This window comes from Solanum stenotomum, chromosome 4 (assembly GCF_019186545.1).
Source record: "Solanum stenotomum isolate F172 chromosome 4, ASM1918654v1, whole genome shotgun sequence".
Taxonomy (NCBI): Eukaryota; Viridiplantae; Streptophyta; class Magnoliopsida; order Solanales; family Solanaceae; genus Solanum; species Solanum stenotomum.
The window spans coordinates 8,901,062-8,913,472 of NC_064285.1; the positions used below are offsets into that span (position 1 = coordinate 8,901,062).

Consider the following 12,411-nt stretch of genomic DNA (forward strand, 5'->3'; position numbering starts at 1 on the left):
ATACCACCATCCACACTAAGTACCACTTTGAGGCCACCAAAAGTGAACTTACCATTCTTCCTTTTCACATTTAGACAATACTCATACATAAGAAACATAGACATTTCATAAGTCATGACAAAGAAAATAACTCATAATACAATTCAAGTAAAACATGCATCAATTCATTAAGCCTTAAGTCAAGATTCTTCATTAGCTTTATTAAGAGCACATTCGTTCATTAGTTATTAAGACCTTAGAGAACTCATCATAGCCCCCTCAAAGCCTACTCGTGCAATGCATGAATGACATCATATACTACCACTCACACTTCAGAGAACCTCTTGAGTAACCATAGTGCACATCTCACATGATGGGAATAAGCATTAAACGACATAGACCATGAGAGCAAACCATGGAATTCGGTGTCATGTAACCCCACACCGAAAGAAGGTGTCCTACTTGCTTAAGGTAGAACTAAGTGTATTTTAGCTTAGGTGGATCCACTAGCTATATCTATGTGGGCACATAGTTATGGGATAAGAAAGATGTTCATTGAAACCTGGCCTAACGTAGGGAGAGCCTCCATCTTACCATATCCACTCGGTACTTAACCTCCATTCCCATAGAGTAGTTCATTTTCATTACATTATTATACTTAAGAGGGCTACCACCATTAGGTCTACCGACTCAAGGTACATTTACACATGAAAGGGCCACTACCATCAGGTCTACCGATTCAAGGTACATTATGAGGATAGCTCATTGAATCCTCAAGAAAGGGCCACCACCATTAGGTCTACCGATTCATTGTTCATCATTTCACACATGAAATGGCTACCACCATTAGGTCTACCGATCCAAGGTTTATCATTCATTCATTCATTCATAGACTTCTCATGAAAGGGTCACCACCATTAGGTCTACCGATTCAAGGTTCATAAGTCAAAATACATTAGCAACACAAGAAGAGGATGTCTAAGCCTACCAATTCAAGGCACAACAATCAGCATTACTTTCATTTACACATGAAGAGGATACCCTAAGCCTACCAATTCAAGATACAACATTACATTGAATGAACCTTTCACATTCCATCATAATCATTCATAAATATCAAATTGAGAAATAGCCTTTCAATATTAACACAATTACATTCAAGACATGATCACATTACCTTCATTGATTTCACATTCATATACATAACATCATAATCATACTTCAATTCTTCATACTTTGCCCTTCAAGGCCATGAATCACAAATCACCAACACACCAATAATTTACTACAATTTAGGCATGAATAATGATATAATTCAATAAACTAAAGCAATATAGACATATTCTATTCACATGCTTTCATAATCAACAAACCCACTTCATGAAGGCACAATTTAGGAATTTAGGAAATTCACGGGTTCTTGGAGTATTTTCATCATAAATCATCAATTAAACACCAATTCATCCATAAACTATCATTAATCAACCTTTGAAAATGTTTGAAGAAGGAACCCATGATTTAGAGTGAAACTCTAGGTTTTTGAGAAACTTGAAAACTTTGAAATCTACTCTTGAATGGACTCTATGGGTGAAAGCTACCCAAAGATGAAGAATCACCATACCTTAATGGAGTTTTCCCCTAAATTTGAGAAGAGACACCTTGGTTCTTCAAGCCCTAGTCTCCACCTTTTCAATGGAGGTTTGTAGAGAGAGAAATATTAAGAGGGATGAACTCTTTTGGGTGTTTGGGAATAATGAAGTAAAATAGGTGTTTAAAGACTTAAAACCATTCATATATGTGAAATAAAACAATTAAAACGACCCCATACAATACCTAATTAAATAGGAATTTACGAAAACACCCCCAACTAGGCAACTACTCTCAGGCACCACGAGAGGGCCTCACGAGTCGTAGTCCTACCCGTGGTCCTTGGGCAGTGGCTATGACTTGGGGTCTTGGCCAAAATTAATAGGAGGCATGACCACGAGACCTCCCACGATCCGTGGTCAAGACCACGAGTCGTGGTGTAGGTCGTGGTCTTGAGGCAGTGGCTATGCTTCAATGCCTTGCCTCACACATGCCTAAAGAATCTTCTCGACACCCTTCACACCTTGTCAAGGGCACCACGACTCGTGGTGGCCACCACGGGTCGTGAAGACCCTCGTGGTCATGGTAGGCAATAGCTAGGCTTAGTTTTAGGTAGCCTTGGCCCCTAGCCATGGCCTTCACCCAAAACCCTTGGCCCTTGCCCTTAACCCTTGACGTTAACCTTCACGTTTAGGCTCTAGTTCAATCTACCATTTTTCGAGGTGTTACAGTCTAAGTCCGAAAGGTGGACTTAAACGGAAAAATAACTCATGGCAGCCCGGAAGAACAAACTCATCCTTGAATTCGAACGATCACTGATCTTCTAAGCGAGGTCTGTCAATAGCCGCTTGAAGATGCCCTGTACTCAACAAAGAAAGAACAAGTGCAGTATCAGTATACAACCACAGTGTATTGGTAGGATCACGCGGCTATCCCACTAAGTGCAACATACATAAGCCATAGCAACATAATAATAACATGCATACACTGAACATATACAATATTAACATCATTTACGAACAACGTACAATTTCACAATTCTCAAGATATATAGTTATGTCAAGTCAATGGTCCTCTCACGAAACCCATAACCAAACTGTTAGTGTATCGGTACGTGGTACCCGATCCAATGTTTATGCCGAAACATGGAAACCGATCTCATATTTATGCTGGAACGTGGCAACCAATCCAAGTTAGTGTGTCGGAACGCAACACCCGATCCATTCAACATGCCATAATCACAATCACAAGTATATTCTCAATAATCATACAATCAGAAGTGATTCAAGGCATGTAGTCATTTGTTCATACTCATTTACAATTAGTGTGATCAATAATGCAACATCCACATACATACATGCATCATAATGAAGCAAGAACAAACATATATCACACATCATGAAATCACAACCATCACTTACCTTAAACAAAGCTTGAATCCCCTAAGAAACTTAATTCTTCCCTTTTCGGATTCGTTTCACTTGTTCTTGGTCTACAAACAATAATTATAACACGGAAATCAATAAACGATAGCTAATTACCCGAATTACTAACAATCCCATCAACCCTAGATCAAACCCTGATCCTAATATCCCAATTAGGGTTGTTCCCACCATAATTTCCAGATCAAAACCCTCCCTCATCGATAACTACCCATTAAATTACGTTCTATGGATCGAAAATCGGATTCAGGGAGTTAAAACCTTACCTTTAGCCTCAAGAATGGTGAAAAACTGTTAAGAAGTCTCCTGGGTTCATTCCTTAGCTCTCAAGTTTGAAAATTGTAGAATAAAATGTTTTTGGCGTTTATTTCTGACTTTAAGTCGCGTCTGTCCCGCTACGGCGGTCTAGTCCCGCTGCAGCGGCCCCGCCCTGGCAGAAAAATCCCGCCTCAGCGGCTTGCACGAAACTAGTGAGCAAAATTAATAATTCCAAGACCCATTTGACAACACACCTTCAACCAACGACACTCAGAAACTACCCATTCACGCCAAAATCAATTTCGAGAGTTCTACTCACTCGAATTCAATTCCGTATAGTAGTACGAATTCTTTAACGTCGTAGCTATCTACTCATGTAATCAAAATCATAAATAAATCACTCAATTGCTACTAGATTTCCCTAGACCTCACTGACTCTGATTTCGCCCAAATCTGGACTAGATTGGGAAATTCTAAGTTACTACGAAAAAGTTTTCTAGCCCAATTTTTTTTCCCATTGGCTTTTCTATAATGACGGGAATCCGTCGTTACAAGTTCAATCCCTTACTAAGAACAAATGATTTACCTAATTTTTAATAAAATTTTAAAGTCGTTTGGTTTGAATTCAAGTTATGATGGGATTAGTTATGATGAGATAAATTATGATGGGATAAATTGTGTTGAGAATATTTTTTATTGAGTGTTTGGTTTGTTGCATTCAAAATAATAGGCTTTGCATAAATTTTAAGAACAATTTATTTGTTTACAAAAGTACCTTTCATGAATGTGAAAAGTAATGTATGGAAAAGGTTTTAAAAGATATTTTTGTCATTTACTTATTTTATCCCGGGATAAGTTATCTGGGATTACTATACCACCCAAGGAAGGGATAACTTATCTCGGTACTAATTATTAATTTCGAGATAAATTATCCTGGACATATCAACCAAACAACAAATTAAGTGACACTACAATTTAATCCCATGACTATTTTGTGTAATCGTTTACACCGAACGACCCTTGTGTTGATTTTATCTCTTGGTAGCTCAAATAAGCTCGATCTCTCCGCTAGACCACGTGGTTCTACTTAACAAGAAAAAGCGGTGCAGTTTACGTTTTCCAGAGAACTCTGTTACTCCTCAATTTCGAAACCCTAAACCCAAACCCAAACCCGAACACTAGAGCCAAATACCGACGGCCATGGCATATCACGCCGGAGACAGCAACGACGACGGCCAAAATCGCCGGCTCTATAATCCATACCAAAATCTTCAAGTTCCAATTAAAACACTTTACAAGCTCCCCTCTTCCCCCGAATTCCTATTCCATGAAGAATCTCTCGCACAACGCCGATCATGGGGAGAAAACCTAACGTTCTACACTGGCATCGGTTATCTCTCCGGTTCCGTCGTTGGGGCAGGTAAAGGATTTATTGAAGGCGTTAAAGCTTCTGAGCCTGGGGACACGTTGAAGCTCCGGATTAACAGAATATTAAACGGGTCGGGTCACACTGGTAGGAAGTTCGGGAATCGGGTCGGAGTTATTGGGATGATGTATGCGGGTTTGGAGAGTGGGATGGTGGCGATCAGGGATACGGACGATGTTATCAATAGCGTGGTGGCGGGTTTAGGGACTGGAGCATTTTACAGGGCGGCGGCGGGGTTGAGGTCCGCGGCTGTTGCTGGGGTTATTGGTGGAGCTGTTGTTGGGCTTGGAGTTGCCGCGAAACAGGCGATGAAACGATACGTACCAATCTGAGCTTGTTTTTGATAGGTTTGTAGCTTTGAAGTTTCAATTGTTACTGAAATTTTGATGATACCTTGAGAAATTGTTCCCACGTTGAGTAGTAATGTAATTATTTCATTAAAGGTGCATGCTTTCTAGATATATTCGATGATCGTATTATTTTTTGATGTAGTTAAAGTTCAGAATGCTTTGTTATGCTTTTTTTTCAGACTGTTTTGGACCTTTTTTCCTTGAGTCAAGAGTCTATCAAACAGCCTCTCTACCTCTTTGCGGTAGGGGTAAGGTAGAGACGTTACTTTCTAGATATGCTTACAGACTCTTTTGTAACATATTTATATATCCTGAAATTAGGAATATAAGACACTTATTTATGATTAATTAGCTAGTGTATGTCATCAAAGTGCACCTTGAATAGCAGTAACGCAATTATATCATGAAGGCTGCATGCTTTCTTGATATATGTACATGTTTCTTTGAATATATGTTCTGAAACTAGGTTTTAGATTGACTTGGTTATGAATAAATGATAAAGAAAGAGATTTGCTGGTGAATGACATTTTTGAAAACTTGGCACCTTGAGATGGTTGTTCCCTTCTGTTGTTTCTGTTAATTGTCTCTGTTTGTTACAGTTTTGTGCAAAATTTCAAGAATGCATCTTCTGCGCTTGTACAAATAGTTTTCTTTGAAGTATATTTGTACTGATAGAACATCAACAATGCACCCAGTGAAATTTTAGAAGTGGGGTCTATAGACGGTAGAGTGTACGCAACAAACCTTACCCCTTAACTCGTGGAAGTAGAGGGATTGTTTCCGAAGGACCCTTGCCTCTAGTGATACTCGTATTTATTTGTTAGTTACTGTAAAGGGGAGTTTGTTACCCAAGGACCCTCGCCTCAAGTGATATTTGTATCTATTTGTTAGTTACAGTAAAGGGAGGTTGTTTCCGAAGGACCCTCGCCTCGAGTGATATTTGTACCTATTGTTAGTTATTGAAAAGGAAGGTTGTTTCCGAAGGATCCTTGCCTCAGAGTGATATTTGTACCTATTATTAGTTACTGAAAAGTCTGTTCAGTAGATAACGTTGAGTTAACTGAATTCATCAAGATGCGCTTTTTAGTGGCATGTGGTAGCTAGTTACTTTTGCTGCAGTCATTTTTGTTTCTTATTTAAATGTAATGTTAGCCATTCATTCTCCGATGGTAACTTTGGCTTTATGTCTAATGTAACAATGAAACTAGTTGCTTTGACAATTATAACTGTGTAAATTATCTTGTCAATTAGTATTATGTGTATATACATGCTTTGTGACATATTTCGTGGGTTTGCAGTTAGAGTAATTGCTTAATCTTCTCAGTAGGTAGTATCTCTGTTTATATGTACGACACTGCATATATAATGGCTCTTTCTTTGAGCTTTTGTGAGTCGCGATTATTTGCAGACTTGCAAGCTGTCTCTCCGAAATTGGCTTATATATATTGACATGATTTTGAAGGGCCTATATTGAACCTATAGTAGAGTAGAGGATTTGAAAATCATCTTGTGTTGAATGAGTTTTTGGTATAGCTTCAACTAGCAGGCCCCATTTCAATGTTTGAACAGAGTTCATGATTCATTGTTATTGATCAAGTCACCACCCGTCTTTGTGAGAAGGTGGGTACTTCTTGAAATATCGATGAGTTTGGAGCTCATAATGATCATGCTGGTCTTCTATATAAGTATTTATGGTATGCTTGTGCTACTAGAAAAGAATTGAGTATAATCCAATTGGACAAGTGGTCAATGACGTTGGTACGAACCTTGTGGATCAAGTTCAAATCCCCACGAACAATACTACGTGTTTTTTTTCCAACGTGGGCAGAGTTACCGGTGGTAGTTTTTGTAGAAGTCGCTGAAATAGTTGAGGTGTATGCAAGCTGGTTAGGATAGGAGAAAGTTGAAATTTTAGCTCATTGTTTATTATATTGGTATAGATAGGTGGAGTGCTGTAATACATTTCTATTCACCTCAATGATTGTTGTGCCTGCACGTCAAATAGAGCTATCATATTATAATGATAATTACTACGATGAAATTGCGTGATGCCTTTGCTATTATGTGAAATCTAACATTTTGGTATCTCTATTTCAAATTATCAAAACAAAAAAGGCTCAAAATATCTTTAATGTTGTAGAAATAATTTACAAATTTCTGTTTATCTATTGCATCGAATTTGCCTGCTTCTTAACGTATTAGAAATGATTCAAAAATTGCACTTAATTTATCTAGAGGACTAGTTCCTTCTACTCTATCTGTTGACTATTCATCCCAACCTCTCAATAATTCAGGAAAAAAACTTTTTAACTGTTTCTCATGTGTATATCAATTTCTCCATAATAATTGATTATTTGAAGTTTGAACCTGACTTTAATTGCCTTTTAAAAGCATATTCTATCGACTAAACTTCACAATTCTTACTTTTCATGAAAGAAAAGAGAAATGAATAACTATATGTGTGATGGATCTGAATTGACATAATATATGTATGAAGGATTTGAATTGACGTAATACACAAACAACACTTAAATATGGCTTCAACTTGATTAGTAAGCATTTCAATTTTGTGAGTGTATATCTATGGACATTTTAGGTTGATCTCCATTGACAACTAGACATATTAATTTGTTTTCATTGTATCTTGTGGACATTCGAGATTGATACGTTTCATACTTTTTTAGAGGTGTCTAGATAATTAGTTTGTAAGTTGAAGTGTTCAGTTAACACAACAAAGATGAATTGAGGTGTCTAGGTATGCTTATTTAAAGTTGCTGTGTTTAATTATCTGTTGAGATCAAATTAAAGTGTCTATTTATGTATTCATATAATAATTCCAAGACGTATAAAATATTCAGTGTCTTGCACATGTTACCATCAAAATAATGAAAGAAGAATAGGATAAAAAGATAAATATAAAAGAAGAATAGAATAAAAATAAAAGCCACCTCCACCCCTCCCTTGAATATATAAATCCATATATAGTTTACTCAAAAACATAATCTTGAAGCAAAGCCTAGTACATTTTCCTCTAAAGCCAAACCCCACAACAAACTAAAGCTCTCATTTCATTACTATTCCTAATGGAGAATTTTAGATCAATGTCAACAAGGGAAGGTGGAAGGATGCAAAAGTTAGCACCAACAAGTATGCAAGATTTGAGGAGTTATAGTACTAATTCACATCATGTTTCTAATTATAATATTAAGGAAGTGAAGATCAAGAAGAGCAATATTAACAAGAGCAAAGTGATGTCTTCTTCTTCAAAAAGTTGGAAATTGGATGATCTTGAATTGCAAAGAAAGAGAAGAGTTGTTGGATATAAAGCCTATGCTATGGAGGGTAAAATGAAGGGTTGACTCAGAAAGAGCTTTAGGTGGATCAAGGATACTTGCAATAATGTAGTCCATGGATGGTGGTGAACCACGTTTAGAAACGAATTCAAGATTTAAGTTTTTGTAGGTTCAATATTTAAGATTTTTATCGTTGAACAAGTTGTATATTTATGCTCTGCATTGCAATAATCTCATTTGTCTCTGGTAATGATCTATTAATCAAATTGGTCATTTACCATAGAGTTAATGATCAGAACACATCTAAATCATTACTTTTTTGTCAGTTTCATATTTTAACTATCCATTATTTTCTTTACCTATCTAAACTATCACTCCTATTAAATAAGTTTGAGCTAACTCACACCACAAAAGTTATCTCATAACCTTACAAGGAGGAGGATCGCCCAAAGTCCAAACCATATAAAAGCTCAAGATTCCATTTTCCACCGATGTGAGACATTCATTCTATTCATCACCACCCTTCACTCTAGCTAGGATTCATATATTCTTTATTAGGAGTTTTATTGTTTGTTTTGGAGCGTGACATTCATGAACCAAGGGTATTTCTACCCCCACAACTGTCCAATTTTTCTAGGGTTTCACATCGGGTTTGACTTTGTTCCCACGTTAAATTAAGTTTTGGTCCTAATTCAAATCTCAAAAGTTAGCTCAAAGAAAAAAGATTACTCAAAATTTCATTCATTTACTAATGTGAGATATTTTATTTCATTCATCAACCCCTTTGTATTAAAATACACCTATATGGTAAGTAATATGTTAAATCGATGGAACAACTGAATATATAAACACTTATTCTACATTGGATCATAAATTGTAATTTAATTCTTAAATATAATTATATGCATTAAAGTTCGATTAGATTAGGATTCACGCTTCGCATGACTCATTTCTAAGGGCGACACTCTCAACATGATTTTTTCATTTTCAGAGTTCGAACTCGAGCTAGATTTTTCATTAAAATTGAAGAGATCTCAACCATAATTTATATTGGTGTTACACTTTCACTAATTACCAACAACTATGCACCACCAAATTAAAGGAAAAAGAAAAAGAAAAATAAAAAGGGGCAATCTTAGGTATATGATGATATTGATCCTGGAATAATGCTGCTTTTTAATGACCCATATAATCATTAGTAATGATATATAGTAAAATTTACGCATGATTTAAGGTAACTTATTATATAATTATAAGTTAATATTTAATATAAGCACTAATTGATCAGATAAAATAATAACTATGTTATTTTCACAGATTAGATATTAATAATGTATTATAGTATTGAGGTGTATGTATATATTATTTATATTTATTATTATAGACAAATGTATAATTGAAGCACAAAGGGATGTGACAGGCAGGGTGAACATAATCTCTCTGACTCTTCCTCCAATCGTTTTACTGTCTCTGTCTATTTTTAGTTGTCATACTGCAATAAAATTAATTTGACTAGTTTTCAAAGTTAAATTAGATTATATTAATTCGATATTTTAAACAAAAAATTTAGATATTCAAAAACTATACGAAAATATTATAAATTGTAATATTTTGTATATCAATATGATGTAAAATATATCGTAAAATCTTAGTCAAAATTCTTATAGTTTGATTCTAAAAAAGGAAATCATGATAATTAAAAGTGGATGGAAAAATTATTTGTTAATTACTTTTCTCTTTTCAAATTTAAAACTTCCTGAATTTTGATTAATATTTTAAGATGTATTTTCTTAAAATTGAAGGTAAAGAATACTTACTATTTGAATAAGTCGTTTTTATCTTAAGGATTGTGAGAAATTCATTGTGGACAATAAAAACTAACGAAGAGTATTAAAAAAAATTCTTACTCCGCATGGATAACAAAAAGTGACAAGGAGATCTTTGAAGATATGCGGTGGTGAGAGTGAACGAGGTTTCTCTTGGTTTTCACTTTCCCCCCTCCTTTATTCCAATGTCTTCTTAAAATTATGTGCATTAAATTCTAGGAGGCTTCACCTAGGTCCAATAACTTGTTACTTGTAATTGATTTCTCTTTTTGTGTGAATTTTATAAAGCCATAATGTTGGAATTTGAAAAGCTGGAATTATTCAACCTCTACTATTATGTTCAAATTACCATTCAAAACCCTATTTTAATTCTTTTACTCTATATTTAATACAAAAATCAAGAAGGAACTTGGCTTTTCCTTTCTTTTTTACTTTGTCTTTCACCATTTTTTCAAATATTGATGTCGTGAATAAAAATTATCATTTTGATTAACAACAAAATATATAAAAAAAGGTTAAAGACAAGTGAATTAATATCGATGAACGAAATACCACAATAATGGACCAATGCCAGAATAGTATTATACATGCATACATCGAGGCACCTCATATTGTACGGCCTCTCTCGGTTTGTTCTTTTACCAAGGATTGCAATTAATAAGATGTGTGTCAAATTAATGGATAAGAGGGAGTATTAACTTTTAATGATTATTAATTCAACTAACAAATACTATTACTTTGCTCCTTCATATCTTCTCTTCTTCTCTCAAAAACTCATTTTATATTCATTCTTCCTAAAAGAAAAATACAAACACAACATAAATAACATGAATATTCTCAAAACAAAACCTTTTCAATTAAACCATTACTATGTACCACAATTTGTTTGTTCTTTCTTTTGATTTCTTATCTATGTTATCTCTTTTAAGTTTCATTTTATACACTTGTCATACACTTTCATTACGGGTACAAAATCGAACCGAAAACCGAATCAAACCGCAAATTCAGTCAAATCAATAAAAAAATTCGACTAGTAGTTTGGTTTGACTTGGTTTGGTATTGGAAAAAAAAAAACTCGACTATATTTAGGTTGGTTTGGTTTTAACTAAAAAAAAACAACCCGACATTATATAGATAATTTTAAAATTTTGTTTTATACATAAAAATATTTACTTTGATATAATTTTTAAATAATTCTTATACTTTTTCATAGTTTTTATCTTTTAATATATTATTTCAAGTTTGAAACCTAAAATTCTGAATGGCCCAATAATAATTATAGTCCATAGATGTTGGTAATTATAGTAAAACTTAAATCAAAGTCAAATTAATACCAATGCAAAAAGAAAATCGATTCAAAGAATGACAATAATATTGAATATCTGTTCTTTAGTTTTACATTGGTTTAGACAATTAAAATACGGAAGAAGGTCTGAAATATATTTGAATTTTGACCGAAATTGCTGTAACAATACCGAACTTTGAAAATGACCTTTTAGCCCCTGCACTATTTAATAGTATTTTAAAGGTATATATGTGCCCACATGGACACGTTACTATTTATAATGATGCAATATTTATGATGTCCACGTGGGCACAAATATATCTTTAAAATAAACTATTAAATAATGCAGGGGGTAAAAGGTGCTCCATAAAGTTTGGTATCGTAACAACAATTTCGGTCAAAGTTGGAGTTTTTTCAGATCCTTTTCCCATTAAAATACATAATTAAATTTTAATTTCCTTTAATATTTAATCCTGTAACTAATACTTATTTTAACATGATTTAGTACTTTTAAATTATGATCATTTTCATTATGACTTATTAATTTGCAATATTTGTTTTATGCTATTTCATTATTATTTTTGATGGATTTTTTAGATTCATTTATCATAGGGATAATACACAAGTACTCCCCTAGACTATGACCGAAATCTCAGAGACACACCTACACTTAACTAGAGTCCTATTACCCCCCTAAACTAATTTAAAATGGAATAGATACACCACAAACGCTGACATGGCATTAAGAGTGTGCAGAGTCTCTTGAAGGCAAGTGATGAGTGCACAAATAGGACACATGTCATTTTTTGATTGGTAACTTTATAATTAGTTAGTACACATATTTATTGATACTAAAACTTGTATATATTTAATTATTTTTCTTTCTTTCTTTGTAAAATATTTATTTTAACTTCTTTTCACTTTAAACGTTTTTTGATTAATTTAGGGAAAATGCATAAGTACCC

The 12,411-nt window shown here is 34.3% G+C and overlaps 1 protein-coding gene across 1 annotated transcript in view; it reads left to right on the plus strand.

Moving 5' to 3' along the window:
* Nucleotides 1-4,390: 4,390 nt before the first annotated feature.
* Nucleotides 4,391-12,411, plus strand: part of LOC125863201 (mitochondrial import inner membrane translocase subunit TIM23-1-like) — an 87,594-nt gene continuing 79,573 nt past the window's right edge. The window contains exon 1 of the mRNA XM_049543372.1: nt 4,391-5,039. Coding sequence (XP_049399329.1) covers nt 4,467-5,024 — 558 coding nt within the window. The 5' untranslated portion in view covers nt 4,391-4,466 and the 3' untranslated portion in view covers nt 5,025-5,039. The remainder of the gene's footprint in view (nt 5,040-12,411) is intronic.